The sequence below is a fragment of the Camelus dromedarius genome, chromosome 8 (assembly GCF_036321535.1).
Source record: "Camelus dromedarius isolate mCamDro1 chromosome 8, mCamDro1.pat, whole genome shotgun sequence".
Classification (NCBI taxonomy): domain Eukaryota; kingdom Metazoa; phylum Chordata; class Mammalia; order Artiodactyla; family Camelidae; genus Camelus; species Camelus dromedarius.
Genome location: NC_087443.1, coordinates 49647130 through 49673302, shown reverse-complemented (window position 1 = coordinate 49673302; position 26173 = coordinate 49647130). Strand labels below are relative to the sequence as shown.

Sequence of the window (26173 nt, the reverse complement as noted above, 5' to 3'; positions counted from 1 at the left end):
TACACATTTTGCAAAGAAGACATACAAATGGCCATTAGATACATGAAGGGTGCTCGACATCACTAATCATCAGGGAAATGCACATCAAAACTACATGATGTATTACCTCATACTTGCTAGAATGGCTTTTACCTAAAAGAAGAAACAACCAGTGTTGGTGAGGATGTGAAGAAAAGGAAAATTTTGTACACTGTGAGTGGTACACTGGTACATTCATTATGGAAAACAAAATGGAAGCTCCTCAAAAAATTAAAAATAGAACTACCATACGACCCAAGGATCCCACTTCTGGGTATATTTCGGAGGTAAAGAATCATTATCTCAAAGAGGTATCTGCACTGTCATGTTCGCTGCAGCACTATTTACAATAGCCAAGATATGGAAAAAATCTGAGTAATGTTGAGTGATGAATAGATTACGAAGGGGTGGATAAAGAGGATGTGGTATTTTTATATAATGGAATATTATTCAGCCACGCCAAAGAAGGAAATTTTGCTATTTGCAGCATGGATAAAACTGGAGGACATTAAGCTAAGTGAAACAAACCGACATAGAAAGAAAAATACTGTCTGATCCCACGTCTACATAAAGTCTAAAAGGAAAAAAAGAAGTTGAACTTATAGAAACAGAGTAGAATGGTGGTGCCAGGGGCTGGTGGATGGGGGAAGTGGGGAGATTCTGGTCAAAGGGTACGAGTCTTCAGCTACAAGATAAGTAAGTTCTGGGGATCTAATGTACAGTATGGTGGCAATACCATTTGCTAAGAGTAAATGTTAAACACTCACACACACAAGGTACCTATCTGAGGTGATGAATGTGTTAATTAACCTGACTGTGGTAATCATTGCACAATGTATACATAGATCAAATCATCACATTGTACACTCTAAATATATACAGTTTTGTCAATTGTACATCAATAAAGCTGGGGAAAATATTTTTCAAAAAAGCTAACATTGCCATTCTTAGAACATGCCATCATCGTATGCTTATAAGAGGCACACAACTGGGAAGGACATAACTTCACTTCTGTGGTGTTCCTGCCAAAATGTATAACCTAAATCACATCATGAAGAAATATTAGACAAACCAAATTGAAAAATGATGTATACAACAACTCTCCAAAACTCTTAAAAAAATGTCAAGACCAAAAAGACAAAGAAAACCTGAGGAATTGTTCGGTTTATAAAGGAGGCAACAAGACATGACAACCAGATATGGTGTATAATCCTAGAGTAGATTATTGACCAGTTTTCAAAAAAAAGGCTATAAAGGACTTTGGCACAATTGACAAAATTTGAATATGGGCTAAGGATTATATACTAACATCAATCAGTGTTAATTTCCTAATTTTGATACGTGTACTGTGATTATAGAAGGGAATATCTTAATTCTTAATGAAGAGGATCAGGATACACACCCTCCGAATATGTCATTTTGGCATAAGAAATATTATGTGCTTTTGAGTCCCTGAAATCTCTCATCTGCCTAAAAGCACAGCCTCCCAAAAGAACTCAGTTGTCACAAGTCCCTTCCCTGGGAGCAAATCGAATCTCTTCTTGGAGACAAGAAGTTGGCACCAGGACTTTCAGACATTGTCACTAAAGATGATATCTCCCATCTATTCTCCTAAGAGTCATTTATCTTTCCAAAAAAGTCATTTGCTTTTCCATAAGTGCTCTGTCTCTCCCTCCCTTTCCCTACTAGTTTAGGTATATAGACCCCAAATTCTAACCACCTTTTTGAGTAACTCATGTCTGAGTGCTCCCACGTGTATATGGGATGAACATTGCAAATAAACCTCTACTTGTTTTTCTGTTGTTAATCTGCCTTTTGTTAGTCTAATTTACAGGGGCCCAGTTAGAAAACCTAAGATGAAATAGAAGAAAATATTCTTTTTTACCCTCTCCAAAGTTAGGTAATACATACTGAAGTATTGACGGGTAAATGATGTCTCAAACTTACTATCAAAGATTTTGAAAACATAATGTGAATAAATAAATATATATAGGAGAGGGGAGAGAATAATAAAGTAAATGGGGGCAAAATGTAATTCACAATTGGTAAATCAGGGTGAAAGGTGTATGATATGGCAGTTCCTTGTATGATTCCTGAAACTTTCTGTAAATCTGAGATTATACCAAAACAAAATAGTATTTATAAAAGGATTAAGGGCTTTAGAAATTCCCACATTAGAAAGTAATACTGAAAGATTAAGAAAATGCTGAACCTTTAGGAGGAAAAACCATCATGCTCTCGATAGGGCTTGTGAGGAGTAAATCACATCCTGAGTGTCCTGTCCACACCACGGTGCCTGGCTTAGAGTAAGTCCGTAGTGAACAGTGGATTTGTTGCTACTGTCGTGTTGGTGCTATAACTTTCTAGGGCAGTGATTCTCTGAGCTTCAGTGTCCTCATTAGCAAAACCAGGACACAAAACTGACCACCTCACAGGGTTTTGAGATGCCGCGTGTTAAGCATTCAGTGTGCTGCCTGACCTCCTACCAGATGGCAGTTCCTGTTAATTCGGTGAACTGAGTCCGTGTGCGGTTTCATAAAGGACAAAGGCCTCTCTATAACAAACTCATCCAGCATCTGGGCAATCTTCATGAATTCCGTTTGCCTCATTTTGTCCCTCTGGGGAGAGAACATGAGGGCCGCGAATGCAGGACCAGGAGAAAGGAACGCAGAGTTATCTCAGGTTTTCCTCTATGTCTGGCCACCGAGTTTGTCCTCTCAGCCCTCAAGGAGGTGACCTCAGCATGAGGTGATGAAACCAAGGTGAGTCAATGCTCTCCTCTGGAGTCCTTAGGACATTGCCACGGCTGGGGCTGGGCAAGCCCTCCTTAGCAGTACAGTTTGTACTTGTGCTTCACCTAGTGAGAGAACTGGCTTCTAAATAATTTATGTCACTTCAAATATCCCCAGTGTCATGGACTTTCACTTACATTATAGCTAACTGGTGAGCACGTAAGGCTATGCTTAAAAAGCTGTCATTTTCCAGGATAGCCCAACCTAATTTCTCTCTTCCACGGTAAATATTTGAAGCTGACAGTGATTATTTGATGAAGTAAAATTTAAACGAGGTTTTTGTCACAAGATTATAGACATCTTTCAGTTGTTTTCAGTATGAATTTCATTGGCCCTCTTTTTGAAGAGATGATGAGAAATCTTTTTTTCCCCTCAAAGCTGGGAGACTTCCTTCTTGAAGCCCGTGGGAGCTGCAAGAACAGCATGAGCCACTAGAGGGCGGTATCCTGCACCGACTGGACCAGAAAGGCGGATCACCTTGAACTCCCAATGCTTGGGTAATTCGTGAACAGTCTAAATAAACAGGGTGTGAGAAAACAAATTACATTCACGAGTGGGGGCTGAAAGCGACCCCCGAGCTTAGGAAATGCCACAGTCTCTGATTGGAAGAGCTGGGCCTGCTTACCCCCCAGGATTTGTGAAGCTTAGTGAAAAGTTCTCCCTGTGTCTCCAGACTATTCATTTATTCCACGTATAGTTTTTGGCGCCTGCCACATGCTTGACACTCTTTTAGGCACTGGTTATGGCCTTGAACAAAATAGATAAAGTTCCTGTTTACACTCTGTTTGGGAGAGACATAATAAACAAGCAAATATCTATCATATCAGGGGATGTTAAGTGCTATTAGGAAAAGTAAGCAGGATAAGGGGCTAGATCTCAAGAGCTGGGAGTGGGGCTGCTATTTTAAATAGGGCAGTTGGGATAAGAATGTGATGGGGAAAGTGTGAAAGAGGGGCCAGGATGAACTGCAGAGACAGCTGCTGAAAGAGTGGTCCAGAGGAAGAACTGTGAGTGCAAAGGCACTGAGATAGGAGCATCCTGGACATGTATAAGGCACAGCTGTTCAGCTGGTGTAAAAAAAAACTGGTTTTGAAAAAGCTTCACACGTGTAAATTGCAATACAGTAGAACCCTGAAGCTTCTTCACACCAAAGCCAGACAGCATTCACACAGCATTTTCTGGTGTCAGTTAAGAGCACGAGCCGCACTGGCCAAAGATCTTAATTTGAGTGCAGGTTTTGCAACATACTAGCAAGTACTAGCATACGCTTTCTGGATAAGTTACTTAACCTCTGTGAGAGCCAGTTTTCTAGGATTATTATGAAACTTAAATGAGACTAATGCAAGTAAAGCACTTAGCATTGTACCTGGCATATTGAAAGAACACAGTAAGAACTAGGATCTGTGCTCATGACAGCACAGACATTTGTTGCTGCTATAAAGAGCAATGTAGTTACTGTTATAAACATAGAGCTAGAGTACCAAAAGGAATAAAGCCAAATAGAGATGAAGGATGGGCACACTTTAGTAATAAAGGTGAAAATTTTAAAAGCCAACAATTGCTGAAAATCTCATATATGAAGAAAAGGGATTATATGCACTGTGGATGCATGTACCAAAAATTAAAAATTGTTCCTATGGCGCCCAATTCTTTAAAAGACTTTAGTGAAAAGCTGGAAAACAGCTTAAATATTTAAAGGGTTATTTGGATGGGGAATATAGAGTGTGCTATGGTGGGCACTGGGGGTCATGTTGGAGTTTGTATTCCACATAAGCAAGGGTTGGCGTGGTCTGTTTAGAGATGATCAGTGGATATTCTAGAATAACTACATAGGAGGAGTTTGGGGAATGGATTAAGAATAGAAGGGGTCAAGAAATGGACTCCTTTTGAAGCTATTTTTTGAAAGACAAACACTATGTTTGAGATAATTGGGGATGTGGTAGTGGGGATGGAGAGTGTGGGGGAACTGAAGCCATCTTTTGGTGGAAACAGTGGGCTCAGTCTGTACCCGGAGCCCAGGCACCCTTCTACACACTCAAATCACAGGGAAGTCTTTACTTTAGGGAAGGCAGCCATGTTGGGGCGACATATTGTGAAGCATACCTGTCTTCTTAGGTTGCACCAGGCCTTGAGGAATCCTGTTAATGGAAAGGATATACCCATCTTCTGTCGTGACTTCATACTCCTCACAGGGATAGCCTTTATGTCGGATGATTTCGCTCTATGGAAAAAGCACATTTTTTTTTTTTGAGTTTAGTTTTGCATAGCTACATTCTCAATGATCCAAAAGTAAAAAGAAGATTCCTTGATGCTGGATGAGGTAGACAAGAAATTCATTGTTTTTCCCTAGCTAATGATGCTATTGTAAAAAAATTAGCCAACCCCTCTAGTTCTCATTTCCTTTATCTTTAGTGTGGAGATTGAATGAAAGGTAGTTCTTAAAGTGTGGGCCTTGGACCAAGGGCATAGCACCACTTGGAGATTTGGTAGAAATACAAAACGATCAGTTTCCACCCAAACCTACTGAATCAGGAACTCAGAGGATGGGGCTCAGCAATTTGTTTTAACAAGCTCCTTAGAAAATTCTGATATGCTCTAATGTTTGAGAACTGCTGGAAAGGAACACTGATTCTAAAACCTGGCTACACATCAGAAACATCTGGGGTGCTTACACGTAAATATTCCTGGGCCTATTTTGGGTTGGGGATCAGGTAGTTCTAATGCAGCCAAAGGGGCACTTGTCCCAGGATAATTCATGAGAGCCCCTGGGCCATGTATCGTCTGAGGTTCTTTTCAGCTCTAAAGCCACAGACTCAAGAGCAGTACAGTTGTTCCTCAGTATCCATGGGGAATTGGCTCCAGGACTCCTCATGGATACCCATCTCCACGGATGGTCAAGTTTCTTACAGAAAATGGGGTTTTACGTCAGTCCTGCATGTTGGCGAGTTTTGCATCCCTGGATGTGGAGGACCCACTACAGTTCTTAACATTTTTAGGTTAAGGATCTCTCAGTGAATTTGAGGAAAACTATAAAAATGGATATACACATGGAAACACTATACACTTTCAGGGGTTTCACATTTCTTGCTCCTTGTATATGGACCCCTAGTTAAGGACCCCTCCCCTATACAGTTGTTACATGTAGAAGGTCTTTGTAAAATAGAAAGCTGCAGAGTTCTCCTAAGTGTCCTCAGTTTCTGCCCACTGCAGTTACTTAGAGGAGAAAATTATTTCTATCAGCTTCTGCTTTTAAAGGAACAAGGGAGGAGAAAGCCAGGTGCCAAATGCCCAGTGTAGTATACAGGACAAAGGGCATAACAGTTAAGAGAAAGGCCCTGTGGTCCCACTGTTTAAGTTTTTAAATCTTGGCTTCAATACTAATACATACACTAGCTGCATGATCTTAGGAAATTCAGTTAAGCTGTCCCTATTCCTCAGTTTATTCATCTGTAAATTAGGTATATCAATGGTTTATACTCCATGGGATTATTGCAAGGACTGTATGCACATTTCTTGCACAAAAGATACTGTACAAATAACACTAGACTGCCTGGCACATAGTAAAAACTCGACGAGCTACAGCTACCACTGTAATTAAAAGTTACTCCCACCCTTCAAGCAACTCCTAGTCATCTTTTAGACTTCAGGTTAAGAAACATTTCTTCAGAAAAACTTTTCTGAATTCTCTGAATGGATCCCCCTATTTCATGTTTTCTTTTTTGATTTCACTGTTGTTGTGGTTAGTAACTGAGTGTCTGTTTTCCTTGCTGGATTGTAGACTTCATGAACTCAGGGCTTTTGATGTACCTGGATCTCTGTGTGACCTCAGTGCATAGCGCAGTATCAGGGGCCTAGCAGGTGTTCAGTTAACACTAGCTGGAAAAAACATGAATGAGGCCGGCTGTATACCAAAATATAGGATAAATTATATCCAGATAAATTAGTACACAGAGTCAACCCCATTCAGACTCTGAACCACTTTTACTCTATTTCATTTAATTTATACGAGTGATTATATGATTTTCTAATTTACTTTGCCTCTCAATGCATAACTGCTCAACAACAGAGTCTAATTCAATGGATTTTAGTCTTAGGGCTCTTGAAGTTCCAACAGTGCTGGGCATACCCAGTGGGTGAGACCCAGGGCGATTGGTCCTGCCTGTGACTAAAGAGATTCCCTTCACTGAGTGACCGGAGGAATTTGTATGGGAGCTTCTCGGGGCCAGAAGGATGGCCCTTAAGGACCTACATCAATTTGCTGACGATCTGGACAAACCATCAAAAGACCGTCAATTATTGGAATGGTCAAAAGAAACGTGGGATCAGACATCATGTAGATTTAGAATATTTCTATGGCCTGTCAGAGTTTTAGACTTCATTCAAAGAGGCCTCCATGAAAAGGGTCTTAAATGTGCATAAAGGCACGTGAAATCTGTGATAAACCTACGGAGCATGAGCAACACACACTCACCTCACTCGGGCGGAGGCAGCCTCTTGTCCCCTGGGATGGTTTATTGCACAGTGATTAAAATTCTGAGCTGTGTGTTCGGGCAGGCCTGGATTTAAGTCATAGCTCTACCGCCTACCACGGGCGTGGCCTAATTGGAGTTGCTTAACCTTTTTAATCTCACTTCCTTGACTGGAAAAATGGGATAGGCATGTCTGCTGCATAGGGCAGTGAAGATGAAATAAAATAGTAGCTCTGCAGCTTTCATCATGATGTCTGCTACGGGAGAAGTGTGACCATATGGCAGACAATATTAAAACTTAACTAAGAGTGTGAAAGTAAGCTGAAAAAATTCCCTGGGATTCCTAGAAATGTCACATCATTCATGAATTTTACTCATAGGAGGCCCTCACTAGCATTCATAAGGGTCCCCCCTTTTTTTTTTTCAGCCAGTCAACAGTTACCAATTCAAAATAGGAGTAAAAACAGTAGATTAGAATGGCCCAGGACGCTACTTCAAGTGGTTGTGCTGATAGTAAGAAGTGAGGTCTCACATCTTTCTAATATTGGAAAAAGTAGAGACAGAATAAGAAGCACAGACAAAATGGAAACAATTATGGGTCTGAGCTTGACCTAAGATACCGCAATGATTTCGCTGCTCACAGAATGAAACTAAGCCTTCAAGAAAAAGTTAAACTGTGTTTGAAGCTCAGTGATTAAGTCATTTAAGTTTACTGAATTTGTTTGAGGTGAACCCAGGTCTACTCATACCCAGTTTAGTGTCCTTTCCAGTATAATTATTAATTAACAACTCTACTCTACTAGCAAAAAATCACCACCATATGTAAATATATAATGCAGATAATACACAGATGCAAACATTAACATGTAAGGCACTCTGTTTCCCCCCAAACATGGAAAAACCCCACTTACAATATTCATGAATGCTTCTGGGTCCACAGCTTTTGTTGGCATGTGTCCTGAATTCACATTTCTTTGGAACAAGTATGCCACCAGAATCAGAAGCCACATCTCTGTTCTGTGTGAGACAATCCACACTCTTGACAAGATTTTTGACATGGTCCAACATCTGCATTTATCTTTTCCTGGCAATATGACAGCTGATTCTATAAGTCAGAAGAATCTGTAGGTTTAAAAACTCGTATACTGTCCAGCTGTAACTTCTTCTCCAAATTCTGAAGCAAATTAAACAAGCTTGGTTGATAGGAACGAAAGAACACAATGTAGAATGAAAACATACTCCAGGATGTCCCAGTGCCATCTGGCTCCTCCCACTCCCTCACACAACTTCATGGGTAGCACTTTCGTTGATGCAACCTGGAATTACATGCATATGATGCAGCTCATAAAACCCTGTTCATCGTCAGGTAATAGGAACCACAGAGGGAATCCATTTCTTTTTTCCCCCCTAATTCTTATCTTTCTTTAATAGGTAGAAAGGTATGAGGTCTGCAAAACACATCACAAACTTCTGGAGTTATTTTCCAGGGCTTTATTGATCACTGCCTTTCAGTTAAAAATCAATGTAGTGACAAGTATTTTTATTTAAATGTCAAAAAATTTAGGACATTTTCTATTTTTAGTGATGCATGAAAACCTTGATTGGAAGAAAGTAATTCTTCCATGTTCAGGCCATTTCTAGCTAGCTCAACTAAGTAGATGTGTATGCAAATTTATATTTGGATTTGTAATCACCAATTGATTGCTGAGAGATTAGTTTGATGGATACCTGGTAATTAATCATCTGTAATAACTGAAATGAGTTGCAGCCCAGTTATTTCCATGAACCAAAAGCCCTAGTTCAATCAACTGTGTGGCCAGGTGAGCAATTCCTTAGCCTACAAATATTTAAACAGGGCAGGAGAATAGACTTATTGTCATTTTAAGTAAGGAATGTGTTAGAATTTAAGACAATCACTATTTAAAGTGAAATATTTCTTTACTTTTACCTCAACGCTTCAGAACTGAGCTACCAGCAGCCACACACATTTAGAGACTTTTGTAATGTGGTTGGTGAAGGAGCCAAAGCTGGAACAGGAATGATGGGTCTGTAAGAAAATACCTGCCCACACTCGCAGCCTCACCCACTCTGGGCCAACTGCACAGGCGTGACGAAGTAAGCCTGCAGCTCTTATCTGGACCAGTCTCCACATTCCCACCATTGCTGCTCAGATGCGTGGTAAGGCATAGGAGCTGACCTAATTTAGAAGAGCAGAGGGAGCATGTCCTTAGTGCCGCTGAGCTTACTCTGAATTTATGCAAAGTGAGGTTTTTAGAAAAAGAACCTGGGCTCCTACTGCTGACATTTTAGGATTTTAAAATGTTTTACAGCCAGACGCCTTCCCCTTTCCATTCTACTCCTTTCTCCCCCTCTTCTCCCTCTGGGATTTCAATGATGTGTACTTGGTTTCTATTATTTTATCCTATAATTTCTATGGACTTTTTCTGTTCCTTTTCAGTATTTTTGTTTGTTTGTTTTTGGCTCCTCTGATTGGACAATTTCAGTTGATCTGTCTTCGAGCTCATTGATTCATTCTTTTGTTTGTTCAAGTCTGCGTTTGAAATTTTCTCCTAAATTCTTCAGTTCAGTCATTGCATTCTTCAGCTCCAAAATTTCTCTTTGGTTCTTTTTATGTTTTCTATCTCTTGGTTGAACTATTCACTTCCTTCTTGTGTTGTTTTCCTGGTACCATTATATTATTTATCTGTGCTTTCTTGTAGCTGATTATCTTTAGAACAATTATTTATAATTCTTTGTTGAACAATTCCTGGATCTCCATTTCTTTGGGGCCAGTTACTGGAGGTTTACTGTATTCCTCACTCTTCATGACCCCCACAGCTTTGTGTCAGTGTCTGTTCATTGGAAGACACAGTCATCTCTTCCTGAATTTATGGACTGATTTTGGCAAAGGAAGAATTCTACCTGTGGGTAGGGGGATGCTGAAGTGTGCTATGACCCCAGGTCTAGTGGTGCAGGGCACAAGTGTGGGAGCATGTGGTGGCAGTAGGTCCAGTGGGGAGGGGTGTCCCCGGCTCAGACTGCTGGGGTTCACAGCATCCACAGCTGGGTGATCTTTGGTGAGCACTGCAGGGCTCTGCGCTGACTGCAGGCATGTTTGGGGTCTTCAGTAGTGCCTCCAGGTCCAGTAGCTAGGGACCTGGATGGGTGACAGTGGAGGCTGGAGGCCATGTTGTGCACACATTCGGCTGTGGGGACCAGCTGCAGGTGCCTATGTGGTAGCAGGGGCTGATTGCAGACACATACACCATGGCGGGGCCTGGGGCAGGTAGCAAGGGCTGGGCTCAACTGTGGGCAACGTGACAGCTGCAGAGGCCTGTGCTCGCTGGTAGCTAAACAGTTTCCCCCAGGCTTGTGCTTGGCAGTGGGGGTCAGCCAAGGCTGCCTAGTTACTATGACAGGCTGTGGAGTCACGCCTTCTGCTCTCTGACCTGACATTTATAGGATAAGCCAGAGTTTCTTCATCAGCTCGTGAAACTATGAAACACTGGTGTAGAGAGCAGCACTCATATCCCCCACAGACTGGTCCCAGTGTGACTCCTGACTCCATCCCTTCCTGATGCAGTGCCCCCTGTCAAGCCACTTAACCCCTCAGAGCCTCACTGAAAATGAGATGCTATCAGGATAAGTGGAAAAAATGTGTGCAAATGGCATAAGCACATGGTGGCTGCTTAGAGAACAGTCTTTCCTTTCCCTTTTTCTTTTTCTTCTTTAAGGATCTTGTGATATGGACAAAGCTTTGGTGGCTTAAGTTTAGCTTGTTTGCAATGTTTAGTTATTACAAATAATATCATAGCATCTGGTCATATATAAATATGTATATATGTATGTATATGTGTGTGTGTGTGTATAAATATATATAGTGTGGACATATGAGAGTATTTTTATAGAAAAGACGTACAGATGTGGAATAATGGATCCATCTGTATTTCCAGGCTAAGTTCCCTCAAAAAGATTGAACCAATTTAAGTTCTTATAATAGAGCATGATCCTGGTTGTTTCTCCACATCTTCCTTCATCAATTCTACACTTTAGAAACCTTTTTATTTTTGCCAATGTGATGGAATCGAGATGCTATTTCATTATAATTTTAGTTTTCATTTTCTTGAGTTATAATGAAATTGAGACATTTTTAATGTGTTGGCTATTAGATTTTCTTTTATGAATTGCCTTTGAAGATGATTAGCCTGTTTTCTCTGTGTTTTTTTTTTTTTAATGATTTGTCTGGGCTTTTAATCTTTATAAATATTGATCATCATTTTGTGATAAATATCGTGAGTATTTTCTCTTTCCCTTTTGAAAATTGTGATTGTGGTGCCTTTCTTTTAGCTATTAATCCATCATACAGAAGTGCTAAAATGTTAGGGGTTAAGTCTCTTGAGGTTTTCATTTTGAGTTTCTGGGTTTTCTGAGTTTTTAAAGACAGATTTTCTTTACATCAAGGTTATACAAATATATTTTATATTCTTTTCAATGTTTTTACAATTTTAAAATTTATCTGGTTATTTGAAATTTATTTTTCAGCATAGTTGGGTATTGAATCTGGGTTTTTTTTTTCTAAGTAGTTATTTCATACTACCAGTATCATTTATTATATAGTCTTTTCTGATTTCATTTCTAGGAAAGCCACCTTTACTCTTTCATCTTATGTTACAAAATCCTGCAGCCTTGGGGCTTACATGACTTTCCTAGACCAGTGCTTCTCAGCTGAGAGTGATTTTATCTCCCAGGGGTTTTGGCAATGTCTGCAGACATTTTTGGATGCCATCACTGTGGGAATGTTCCTGGCACCTAGTGGGAGAGGCCAGGGGTGCTTCTAAGTGAGCATCCTGCAATGCACAGGACAGACCCTCACAGCAAAGAATTTCCCCACCCCAAATGTCAATAATGCTGAGGCTGAGACGGCCTAGAGCCATCACAGTATATAAACATAGGTCTGAAAAAAATCCTGCTTAGAAAAGTTGTATGAACATGCTTTTTAAATCATATTTTAAAATATTGGGGGTTTTTTTTGTATCTGTTGACAAATCCTCCAAGAGCTGTTTTGCATTTGAGCCTGTCATCATGATTTAATAGCTGTCCATTTTCCAGATGAGAAAAAAAAATGTGCCTTTTCATCATTGTGATTTCTATGAGATGCTCCCTTTTCTCATAACTAAGATATTTCATGCTCACCAACTGCAGAAGACAGTGTTTGATTCTCGGGATGACAAATGCATATACTAACTGGATGTTCACTTATAATCAGGCCAGGTGGGGACGATGTTTTCAAACTTGATTTTACCTCTTACAGTCAAGAAAGTCAGACTGAGAATCATCTGATCAATGACACTGATTTCAGTTCCTACCCTAAACCAACTACGGCATGGTCTCTGGGTATGGGGTCCGGGAATCAGTATTTTTCTCAGGTAAACTAGATGACAAGGAAGAGCTGCATTGGGGGGTCACTGCCATGCAGGACTCACAATCATCCCACCTGCAGGGCGAGAACCTCTAATCTCTGTGAGGCAACTTATTCCAGCCTGGCTCCTTCCCTCGAGAGGAATTTGGCCCCAGACAGTGAAATAAGCCTGGGACTTCTGGGGTTAAAGATTTCCCTGTACTCACCAGCATCAGTGATGTAGTAAAATAATGATTCATGATAACCATAACCTCTCTGAGTTTTTAAAATGTAAAATGAGAAACCACGGTGATTGAATAAACAAACATACAGGTTACTCATTTCTATGAGGGCTAATGATAGTTTATATTGGTTCAGTCTTCCTTCATCTTTAATGGGTTTAAACATTAATTAAGTTCATAAAACCAGGTTGCATGTAACAAAATATATGGCAAAGTCTAGAGAGTAAGATCACATGGATTTGGTCTGCATGATGCCAAGTGGAAAACACCCTGAATCTGATGCCCCCCCCCATAGAGGCATTTCACAAATACCCTGATCAGCTAAACTTTTCATGGTTTATTGAGATGTTTAGCATCTAGGGCCACTCAATCCCAGAGATAAAAGAGGTAAAAACAGCAGTGAAGGGGCTGAACTTCCAGAATTAGTTCCAAAATGATAGCAAAATAATTTTCTTAAGTACCTTTAGCATTTAGAGATGCAAAGTTTATCCTGAAGTCTTTAAACCTTGGCATTCTCAATTTTTCAGCTTTTAATAGATTCACTATATGTATCATCAAAATGGTTTCTTGGAGACCATGTCAAAGAAAAAAGAAAATTTGGAATGAGTTGACAGAAACTGAGTATGTTTGAAAATCATGAAGGAAAATATTTGTGATGGAAGAATTAGTCCAAAAAAAAAAAAAATCGGAGAACTGGTTAGACATAGTTCCTCCCTGGTGGAGGGCATTTTGTTGTAAGAAAAGAGATTCCCAGGTCCCTTCTACCCTAGGGACTTGGTAACAACTGCATTCAGTCAACCTGTCATCTGGGTGATGTGAACCCTAGCTGAAAATGTGATGGAAGGCCAAAGGAGGAATGTTTCTTCCTGGACACATTCCACAAACAAGGAAAACACATATCAAAGTTGCCTCTGTCTCCCAACAACCCTGGACTTTTGACTTCTCTGAAGCTTAGCTCCAGAGTTCACAGTTTCCAGGGCAGGGGATCTGGGCTAGTGATTGCAAACTTATGGCAAATTTGAGAATAGCATTAGAGAAAAGGAGAGTTTTGGAATTTTTACAAATTTTACCTTTGACAAACCAGCAGGTGAAGAAATATAAATGTTGAATTTAAAACTACCCAAAAGGTGTGAGTACATTTATGCAGATTAATAAACCCAATACTAATCAGATGTAGGATGACATTATCCAAGATGGCAGATAAGTCATTTAAGAGCCCCTTAAGTTACTTCCTTTGCCCGCAGACATCCTTCTTCCCCTGACTATGAGAAAAATCTTTACGTTGTTTTGTCATAAGCCCTGAAGCTCCACTAATGAAAAACGAGCCTGGTTAGTGAGGCGTCCATGTACAGTGGAAGAAGCACTGGAGTAGGACCCAGGCTCTGGGGCCCCTGGGTGGCAAATTGTAGGACCGTAGAGCGGTCACTTCCTCTTTTGGGCCTTAGGATCTATAAAAGTTAGTTCGAGCCAGCTCGGTAGTTCACACAGTGTTTTGTGGTGGCCTGGTTTCTGTAGAAGGGCCGAAAGGAGTCTTCCAACCTATGAATTAAATTTTGTTTTCAAATATAATTTTACCTACCTAAATGACCGTGCTTCACATGTAATCTTAAATGTTGTACATCAAATTTCACAGCATCAGTGGCCACTTAATCATTAACCAGTGCCAGAATCTTGGAGTAAAATTCCCTCTGCTGTCTTGTATAATTAAAGAGAACTGAAGTTGATGAAAACTTCTTAATGGTTTAAAAACGACTATGATGTCAACTGCTTCTCTGTGATGACTTTACTGTATCTTGTAGCCAAACCAAATAGAGCACTGAAGAGTAAGCAGAGATGATACAACCACAGTCCTGTTGCTCGTAATAATTTCTAATTCTGGGGCTCACCAAAGTAGCTTTGTCTTTGCCACTTTACTTTATAATGGGTGACAGTTGAAAATTTGGATTTTATACGATAAATTTATACTAACCACCTGCTACTCATTTATTCTATGTATGTTGGAACCTTGTAATCTTTTTGTTTGAAAAGACTTTTTGCTTCTAAAAATGTTTTAAAATCTTTGGGACAAGATAGTTACTATAACCTCTCTCTCCTCTGACATTATATCTAGGTCCTTTTTAAAAAAATTGGAAAATATCTACTTCTACTATCATCTTTATCATCTTTGAGATTTTGAAATTTTTGACATAGGCAGTAGAGAAGAAGTGGCTGGAATCACTTTGGTCCAGGAGTACCTGAGGGGAGAGTCGGGCTAGGGTGATCCCCATTTAGGGCTTGGAGACAGAAAGCAGCACGAAGCACTATAAATTTTTATAAGGGAGAGGGGAATAAACCTTGGAAAGTGTCCCCCAAAGGCAAAAAAGTGGCAGGCACTGGATCTTCCCTGGCTGCTGGGGTGCAAAGTGCCTGGTTGTTCAATTCTGCTTTCATCCTGCCCTGATTTTTAAAGTGGTCACATTTATGGGGCTGTAACACACTGAAGCTGACGAAGACCTGGCAGATGGACTAGTTTATTTCACGGATAAAACAGGCCCAGGAGAGGGAAACAACTTGCCCACATGCGTTAAGGTCAGCTTCAGCATGGTGGAGGCTAAGGCAAGCAAGGGACGTGGAGAATGAAAACAGAGAGAAGGTGTAGAGGGGAGCTAGGATAAATAGGAACCCCCTCCTATCACCTCGCTAGCATTCAGGAGACATCCCAGCAACATCCACTGTCCCCCTTTAAAGTAGTTTTTTTTTGTCTTTTTGTTTGTTTGATTTTGCTTACTTTTTTTTTAGGTGGGTAAGTAATTAGATTTATTTACTTAATTTTTTTTAAATAGAGGTACTGAGGATTGAACCTAGGACCTTGTGCATGCTAAGCATACACACTACCACTTGAGCTATACCTTCCTCTCCTTTAAAATAATTAAATGGTAAGTGTCTCTGTGTTCACAAGTTGCCTCTCCTTTCTATACATTCTTGCTTTTGAAATTCTCCGCATTTTCAGAACACAACAGCTGATTGCCTACCTCACCCTGTTGACATGTTGACATATGACATGTCATTTCCAGAATATTCACCCCTAGAGCTCCTGCCCTGAAATATTTATTTGATTGTCTTTGACACACCTAGTATGTTTTTCCAACAGGGAATAGGCAGCCTCTTCTTAATCACATCAATAGACACCAAACAAAAGAGATCAAAATAAACTACAAAAAAATCTGGAAACTCTATGAACAGTTTTAAAACACTGTCCTTAAAGATGTAGAAGAAAATGAACTTTTCTGCTCTTTGAAATCTATAATATACTTAGTGAAAGATGGTACAATTGAGGATCATAAAGGATTCTAGTTGTCACTGGGTGGCTTTGAAAGTTTTTCCCAGGGCTATTAAAGGGGTGAGCATGAGGATGTGTAGGTTTAGTTACGAAGCCTGGAAATACCAACTGAAGCCTCAAGTCACAGGGACACCTAGCAGGGAGTCTCCCCTAGAGGAGACAATAATAGTGGAAACCAAAAGACCTGGGTTCAAATCCCAACTCTGCCCCTCACCAGTTGGACCCTTGAACAATTTCTGATTTTCCCTTTTCTTACCTATAAATTGATAATAGTAATAACACCTTCTTTGCAGCATTGTTATAAAGCCTAAGTAAAATGCGTGTGTGAGGTGCACAGCATGACCCCTGGCATCTAGAAGCTACTTAATGTGTTGTTGCTGTTAATTACCGTTGTCCTTAGTGCTAGGATTGTTACCAATCTGTGGGCTTGAGGTGGAGAAGACCAAAAATAAGGCTGATTACGTGAAGATTTTCTACCTCATATTTCAAAACATAAGAAGGCTGGAACAGGAGATCTGACAACAGACCATGCTCTTTAGTGGATGGACTTTGCCAGGTGAGGTTTAGGTAAAGCTACTCTGGCCACCACGGGCTTTGCCACGACAACACTTAGCAAATGAGGAATTTAGAAGTTCTCCATCTGATAATCTGTGTGGACAGCCAAAGTTGAAACTGACTTTAAGGCTACACAATTTGTTTGCATTGATTATATCATCAAATCTATTATTGGTTGAGTGTGTACCATGCATGAGACTTCTGAAATAGCCAAAAACTTTGAAAAGACCTTTCACGTTTTGCTGTAGTTGTCCATCCGCTGCACCTTTCTATACCCGGAAAATAGTATTTTTATAAATTTATAAATTCATCTAAATACCCTTAAAAATTTCCTCACTTATTATTTTTTCTCCTTTAAGGAGATGCTCTGAAATGGATGTCAAGTCAAAAGAAAGCCAAGCTTATGCTCTTATTTATCACATAAAATGTAGAATAAAAAGTTTCTTCTTACTCTTTCCCCTCAAAAGATTACCACTTATTTTCCTCTCTTTTATTTACTCAAACATGCAATTAATTCTCTTTTAAAAATATTTCAGTTTTCAGTGTAAATTTTTATAACTCTCTGGTGTGGGAAATTTGGCAGTGTGTATAAAATATTTGAATATTCTTAATTCAGAAATTTCTGTCAATAATGAACAAAAATATTTATAAGGAACAGAGTGAGAAGTTGTAAACAGCCTAAACATCTATGTGAGTGAAATGGTTACGTAAATTCTACTTTATCCTTAAAACACAATACTGTTTGGTCATTACAGATACGTTGTATATGAATATTATAGATAATGCAAGTGTTCACAGTGTGTTTTAATGAAGAAAATGAAGACTACTGCACAGTATTTCTTACATATTTTTCAAGTTATAAAGCAGACATGAATGGAAATGAGACCAGAGAGAAATCTGTCAAAGTATTAATCAAGTAATTTTCTCGAGGTGGGGAGGATATTGATTACTTATTATTTTCTTTTTCAATGTCTTTCTGTTTTTAAAAAGACCTATAATAAACATTTTACTTTTGCAATTAGACAAAACACAGTAAGTCTTTTATAAATTTAATTTGAGAAAAAAATTCCCAAGCCTATTTTAATCTAAGAGAAAAGCAGTGCAATTTAGGAACAGAAACTATAGCTAAGACCTACCTCAGTGCAGAGTCCATTGGCTGGAGGAGGGCTGATTCAGGAATGCTGTCTCCTCAGCTCAGATGCTCCAGTATAAAGAGAAGCTGAAGGAGAGGGGGAAGTCAACAATGGCCACGCAGAGCTTCCCCTATAATCAGCTACCATTTTAGCAAGCAGCTTCTCTGCCTCAGGCCTAAATTCTTCTGCAGTTGTTTTAATCCGTGGCTACCATTTCCCTGGATGCCTTGGAGTTCGTTAGGCAGTGTTTCCCAAGTGTAGGGTACACAGCTCTGGCACTATGGAAGATTTTAGCTGATACCTGGGCACGGTATTAAATAATGTTGAATCACGCGGTGTGAGAGTTAGTCTCTGTATTAGTTTCTTATTGCTCCTGTAACAAATGACCACAAACCTAGCGGCTTATCAACGCCTGCATGTATTCCCTAATGGTTCTGAGGGTTGAAAGGGCTGCACTCTTTCTGGAGACATTGGGGGAGAATCTGCTTCCTTGCCTTTTCCAACTGCTAGAGGCTGCCCGCATTCCTTGGCTGCTAGTGCTTCACCTCTGCTTCTGGTTGTTTCATTGTCATCTTTCTCTTTTTGACTTTGACCGTCTTGCCTGCCTCTTATGAAAACCCTTGTGATTACATTGGCTTCACCCAGATAACCCAGAATAAACACCCCACCTCAAGTTTCTTAATTTAACCACATCTGCAAAGTCTCTCTTGCCACATCAGGTAACACTTTCACAAGTTACTGGTATTAGGACATGAATCTCTTTGGGGAGGGGACACTATTCATCTTAGCACAGTCTCCCTATCAATTTTTTTTCAATGTTTTGAGTGTATCAAGGAGAAAGTCTAACTCTGCTATATGTCTTTGTTTCTAGCACATGCTAATCTCTCTTGCAAACAGACAGCACGTAGTTAACAAAAAGAAGGCAGCTCTGAAACTCGTTTCCTGACTAGTTATCTATTTTATTATCAATTATCTCCTTTTTATTGTTATGTTTATGGTTATCTTCAAATTATGGAAAATAATTCTTTTCCTTCTCATTTACGGTGGCTATAGAAAGTTTCTTTTAAAAAATACTTAATTAAAGAAGTGAATTGATTTTGAGACTTTTAAATAAGCAGTATTAAAGGTGGCATACAGATATGGCAAACATTGGGGATGAGGGATGTGAATGACTAAAGTTTGGGAAATATTGCCTTCATAGGACACCATTCTACTTAAAATTAGGAAAGAATCAAGATGTCCAGGAATAACTCTGCCCCTGGCTTAGCTATGCATGAGGCCTCCCTTGATGAGGGGACACATTTACTTTCTGTTTCTTTTGACAGTTGGTTCTGCAGATGGTAGAGGATGAGCCAGCAAGACAAGAAGAAATACCAACTTTCTCATTCATGAAAAATGCAAATCACCAATGGAAAATCTGTGGGGTACCATGTATTAGACATTGGATAAATGCAAACCTCCTTGCAAGTCTTGCTGAGGGGTAAATTCCCTGCATGAAGGTAGTCTCACTCTGATGAATGGCTACAAATCAGGGCAATGTAAGGTAGGAAAGGGCCTGGTCCGTCAGAAAAGGAGCAATAAAGAGCTACAGAGTTCAACCAGGGACATGACCCTTTCAGCTTGAAGGTAGAGATTTGATGCCTTTGATGCCATCCTCTGTACTAGGAAGGTTTTCTGAGTACCTTGCCAGACTTGCTCATAATGTGCTGATAAGAAACTAGAGTTTAGGGGGATAGTATAGCTCAGTGGTAGAGCACATGCTTAGCATACACAAAGTCCTGGGTTCAATCCCCAGTACTTCCACTAAAAAATAAAATAAGAAATTAATTTAAAAATACATAAAGAAACCTAGTTTCCTCCCCCAACAAACAAACAAATAAATTTTAAGAAAAGAAACGAGTTTAACTTTCTCTCTGTTAAAATTATAAGATTTTTAGATTCTATAATTCTAAGATCTTCTGTTAATAAAAGATTATGAAAGGTTTTTCTGTTCCTTTTATGTAATCTGCCTAACAATCAAAGATTCTATGTCTTTTAAATATTTCCTGTTCTTGATACTGTCTTTATCAATTGATTACTTAGAAAACTACATCTTTTCAATATGAGGAGAGGTAGGGTTTCTTACAACTTGTAATTTTTTGTATTGGCTTTTCAAATCTTAAATAACTGGAAATACAGGGATGCATTACACCAATGCCCCCAAAAGATTCATTTAAAGAAGCTACTTATTATTAAAAAATTTTTTAATTTGCATTTTCCTAGTTGTCCATCATAGACATGTATTATTTTTATAGTATGAATAGTAGTTTCATTGTAACATATAAACATATCAATAAAAAATGTTAAAAAAAAAACTCATATAAACATAAGCAGTTTCCAAGTATTCTTGTGACAAGTATTGTAGAGTATGTAGTTAGTAGTTTTTCCTTTGCTCCACCCCAGTGCTGACTTACTGGCTTCTGTTTTCGATGTGCAGAGCCTTTCCATCCCACACTGTTGATGGCAGTCTGGGACCAGGTGTTTATTACCTATAGCAGAGCTTCCAGGGATCTCTTCTTGGGAGAGGGGGAAATGATGAGGTATGGAAGATACATATATTTTTAATGTATTAATTTTGGTGAAACTTATCAAGGGAACATAACATTCCAAATAAATTAATTTTCTCAGCTCACTTGACTGGTTTGCTTAGGAAAGTAATTGACAGACAAATTAAAATACAAACAAAGGTAGTCAGTACAGACAAAAGTTATTGTGGGATATGTGATGATGCTGATATGATTTTTGTTTGTTTTATTTTAAAAGTGGTGGAGGTTTTGATGGGACTAAAGCCCTGTCACACTTTGCCTATTAAGAATATATATATAACCTATTAAGAATACCAGCAATCTGTTTTCACTCTACTCCAAAGCACTTAAATCAAATTAGAACTCTGAAATGTTTTGAGAACCACATCAACGTTTTATAAACTCTAGATGTCAGATTCAGATATGAGTGAAGGATTGTGTAGTAAGCCAATGGAAGCTTCTGGAGAAACTGACATTTCCCCTTAGGGCAGTATACATGTTAGAGATGGTGTCAGCACAGAATTCAGCTTTGGATGAAACTAGCAATTAATTCAAATGAACTAATTTGAATTGAATGCTTTCTATTTTCAAGTCCCTTTGTTAAAAGTGCTGAGAAGTTTAAGAGGTAAAGCTAGAACTTGGAAATAACCCAGAAGTCCTTCAGTGGGTGAATGGTTAAATAAATGGTGGTGGATCCACCCAATAGGATAATACTGTGCACTAAAAAGGAGCAAACTTATACATATTAACAGTTTGAATGGATCTCAAATGCATTTGCTGAGAGAAAAAGTCAACATCAAAAGGTCACATACTGCATGATTCCATGTACACAACATTATAGAGATGGGAAACAGATTAGTGTTTGCCAGGGGTTAGGTTCAAGAAGGTATACAGTTGACACACAACACTGTTCAAATTTAAGGTGTACAATGTGATGATTTGATATGCCTATTGTCAGCCGAGGGAGGCTGACGTGGGGTTCTAGGAGGTGAGCGGCCCAAATGAAAAAATTCACGAGGAGTTGCCATACTGCAGGACAGACTTCAGCCAGAGACACCATGGGGTTAACAACACTTTATTGCCACAGGGAGGTGCACGCCTGTGATGCACCTGTCCTGCTTTTATCTGTTTTCTGTCAGCACATGCGCAGTCTGAGTTTCTTTGTTCATTAGGCTTACAGAATATCTCTAGCACATGTGAACTTCTATTTTCTTTGTTCTAAATCTTATATAATTGATGCATGCATGGAGCAATTATTTACTGCATACTACAAACATGCTCTGTAGCCGTGGCCTTGGGTCCCACAGCCTTAACTTATCTCAAGACTCTGGCCGTGGCCTTGGGTCCCACGGCCTTAATTCATCTCAAGGCCAGCTCACACCTATATATTGTGAAATATTTACCACAGATAAGGTTAGCCAACATATCCTTTACCTCACATAATTACCATTTTGTTATTAAAGTGAGAACATTAAAGCTCTACTCTCATATGAACTTTCAAATTCACAATACAGTGTTGTTAACTGTGGTCACCATGCTGTACATTAGATTCTTAGAACCTATTCATCTTATAACTGAAAGTTTGTACCCTTTGATCAACATCTCCCCATTCCTGCCACCTGTCAGCCCCTGGCAACCACCATTCTACTCTCCGTTTCTATGAGTTTGATGTTTTTAGATTTCACATATAAGTGAGATCATACAGTATTTGTCTTTCTCTAGCTGACTTATTTCATTTAGTATAGTGTCCTCAAGGTCCATCCATGTTGTCACAAAAGGCAAGGTTTCCATTTTTAATGGCTGAATATTATTTCATTGTGTGTATATATATCTCACATTTCCATTACCTAAGTGTCACATTTGACAGATACATTGTTTTCATGTCTTGGCTATTGCAAACATTGCTGCAATGAACATGGGTGTGCAGATATCTCTTTGAGATAGTGATTTCATTTCCTTTGGTTATTTACCAGGAAGTAGGATTGGCTGGATCTTATGGTACTTCTATCTGCTCATCTCCGTTTGATGGTTAGAGTATGCAAAAAAATTAAAAAAAATTTAAATACCCCATTTTCCCATCTCCTGCCTTAATTTTCCAAGTAACTTTGGTCTAGAGTAATGACTGCCATGATATTCCATTGTCATTTATATGCCAATTGAGCCCATTTATACAAGTATACGCTGTAGGGTGAGTTTGGGGATGTCAGATTTCTTGGGTTAAAACCATGACTTCTTCACTTGTATAAACTTAGGCAAATTGGTTCTTATGTCTCAGTTTTCTGTGTCTCAGTTTTTTCACCTATAAAATGAAGATGACCCTATACTATCTCATAGTGCTGTAAGTTTTAAATGAGATATTTAAGTTAGAACTCTTAGCCAAGAATAAGCAATCACTCTGATATATAATAGTCAATATACTTGCTACCATATGCCAAGCTAAAGAATCAAATATATAAAAAGTAGTCATATTGGTAAGAGTGGGGCATTCTTATCTTCTGTACTTCTTAGCTTACTGATTTAAAGCAGAAAAGCTTAGAGTTTTAAAAAATATTCTTATTGAAATATAACATATTAAGAGGAAACAAATGCACACATTATAAATATATAGCTTGATAATTTTTTTATTGTGGTGAGAACATTTAACATGGGATTTACCCTCTTAACAGGTTTTTAAAGTGTACAGTATTCTTATCTATAGGCACAGTGTTGTGCAGCAGATCTCCAGATTTACTCATCTCCCATAACTGAAACTTTATACCTGTGATTAGTAAATACATTTCCCCTACCTCCAGCTCCTGGCAATCAACATTCTGGTCTCAGCATCTATGAGTGTGACTATTTTAGACACCTCATGTATGTAGGATCATTCAGTATTTGTCCTTCTGTAACTGGCTTGTTTCACTTAGCATAATGTCCTCATGTTCCAACCATGTTATTGAATATAGTGGGATTTCCTTCTTTTTGAATGCTGAGTAATATTCCATTTGATACATATATTTATATGTGTATATTAAAATATGTTAAATATTTAAGCATTATATAAATATATTTGACACATATACTTATATCACATTTTTTTATCCATTCATCTGTCTATGGATATTAGGTTGTTTCTCTACGGTGGCCATTTTGAATAGTGCTACAACAAACATGGGTGTGCTGTTACCTCTTTGATATCCTGATTTCAATTCTGTTGGATAAATACTCAGAAGTGAGATTGCTGGATTATATGATAGTTCTATTTTTAACTTTTTGAGGAAACTGTACTAGTTTCCATATAGACTGCACCATTCCATATTCCCATTAACACTGTACAAGGATTCCAATTTCTCCACTTCTTTGTCAACACTAGTTGTCTTTTGTTTTAACAATAACAGCCACCCTAACAGGCGTGACTTCTAACTGAAGACTGTCAGAGGTGGGAATTCATGTCACCTAGCAGAGTTATAAATATTTTCATCCAAAATTAAAATTCTACATGCTCTTTGAAACAGTAATTCTGGTTCAAAGATATTTATTCTGTAGGTATAAGTGATATTTGTATAAAGTCTAAAATGATATTTGTTCAATATTCTCTACAGCACTGAGTGTAATTACAAAAATTCCTAATTCATCTTCATCTCTGTTAATGATGCATTTCCACCTAACCTTTAATACTACTCCGTATGAGCTGATGGGGAATGATCTCCAAGATAGATTAAGTGACCAAAGCAAGATGTGGAAAGGTATGTATAGTATGGCACATATAGGAGACAAACTAAATGGGTATCTATGGACCCATTTGAATATGCATGGTGTAATCTTTACCAGAGTACACAAAAATACTGGTAAGAATTAATCATTTTTGAAGGGGAGACTGTCTGACAAGTAGTTGGGAGAAAAAAGGAGACTTCCATTTCATTACATTCCCTATTTTTATCTTTTGGACTTTGTGCCTGTGTGTGGTAGAGTGAATTATGTCCCCAATTCTGCACTTCTGTATAACAGCATTATATGTCCACATTCTTTGCCATGTGGTTTGCAACCTCCCACTGTAGGTGAAGCAGACTATTCCGCCCCACTGAGGTCAGGCTTGGTCATGTGATCTGAATTAGCCAAAGGCATGTGAACAAGCAGAAGTTCCACTCTGTGGGCGCCACCTAGCTGGGCCCCTTGTGCTGGTGGGACCTGTCCTATGAAGGACATAACCCTGAGAGCTGCTAGTTCCAGAATGAAGAGAAGATGTGGAGAAGATCTGGACCCAACCTGCAGCTTCGAGCCACACGCAGGTGATCCCAGCTGAAAGCAGAACCACTCCAGACAAATTGCAGACTTGTGAGCATAAAAAATAAGCCACTGAGTTGTTCACGATTGTTTATTACACAGCATTGTCATAGCAGGAGTCAAATAAGACACATTTGCAGGGGCTTGCTTAACCTCCAATTAACTAGATTCCTATATTAACCAATGTCCTCTTTCCTCTCTGTAAACGTATTAGCTGATGTCTAATGCCTCTTAAACGTCCATAACTAGTAGCCATATCCTTCTACTCCTTCCAGCTAAATCATGTGCTTACTAAGAATTAGATATTTGTTCTTAGAGTTAGCTATTCCTGTTCTATTTGTTGTATCAATTAAATTATTGAATTTTGATTAATTTATTTAAATGTGGCTAAAAAAGAATGTATTACCTGTATGAAAACTACCTTGTAATCTTTGAAGGAGCTCAATAAAAGTCATGAAAAACTGTAGTAAAATTAGTCTGATCTTGATAAATAAATATTATAAAAATATAAAAGGACTTGCACTTAAAATTGCTTCCCAAGTTTTTAAATTGTCATCCCTTTTAAAGACACTAAAACTAAAAGTTAAAAATGATCAATTATGGATTCTTTAATGAGGAATAATTATGTGGTGTTCAATACCCAAAGACCTTGGTCCTATACGCAAATATTCCTGAGCTGACTTATATTTACCTGTTTTAAATTAACCAGTTGAAGGTATGTATGTGTATTCTTTATTTATGATTCCTTGAGGATCATAACAGTTTCCCATTAATTACATCTTCATAGAAGGTAAAGGACTTTTCCAAGTTCACATCATGCAGGAATGTGGATGTGACACTAAAACTTCATGCTACTCTTGGAACTCTATAATAAATCCTAGAGTCAATGTCTAGTCATTTAGTGACTGAAATAGAGCAAGACTTTGGAAATTGCTCGTGCCTCTCTCGCTGGTTCTAAAAGTAGGTTTTCTGGAAGCTGCTTTAAATGTTACAGGGTACAAATGCAGTAACATAAATTCCACTTTGATAATGAAGACATAATGGCTGTTTAGTTTATCTTCAGAGCAAAACAGGCGAAGAATGTTCTTCCGCGTGTTATGGCTGAAGACTGCTGCTGACTGTCAAGCTCTAGTACACTACTTTCAGAAAGCTTTATTAATTTAACCTTCATTTAAAGGCAGTGACCTATTGTGAATAATTTTAATAACTAGAAATTGAGCTTATCCTAGTCATTTCCAATTTTGCCTTTTTTTCTTCCTTAGCTTGAAATAGTAAAACAAACTCCTGGAATGCTTAAATTTGGTTAGTTTTCCATTCTGCTATCTTTTTTCATGCTTGGAGTGGGCTTATTTCCTGGCTTGTTTATAGATGACTGTATGACTACTGCTGTAATTGTGATTTCAAGAAAGCCACCAGATGC

At 38.7% G+C, this 26173-nt stretch overlaps 1 protein-coding gene across 4 annotated transcripts in view; it reads right to left on the bottom strand.

Moving 5' to 3' along the window:
* The window catches only part of LIPM (lipase family member M), a 29812-nt gene extending 11116 nt beyond the window's left edge, over positions 1–18696 (bottom strand). The window contains exons 1-3 of one of the 4 annotated variants that reach the window (XM_064488188.1): positions 17930–18696; positions 8191–8472; positions 4914–5031 (exon numbers count right to left, since the gene is read on the bottom strand). In XM_064488188.1, coding sequence (XP_064344258.1) covers positions 4914–5031; positions 8191–8337 — 265 coding nt within the window. In that variant the 5' untranslated portion in view covers positions 8338–8472; positions 17930–18696. Of the gene's footprint in view, positions 1–4913; positions 5032–8190; positions 8553–17929 lie in introns of those variants that run through there. The other 3 variants (XM_064488189.1, XM_031461345.2, XM_031461342.2) reach the window with 3 other exon arrangements.
* Between the last annotated feature and the right edge of the window lie 7477 nt (positions 18697–26173).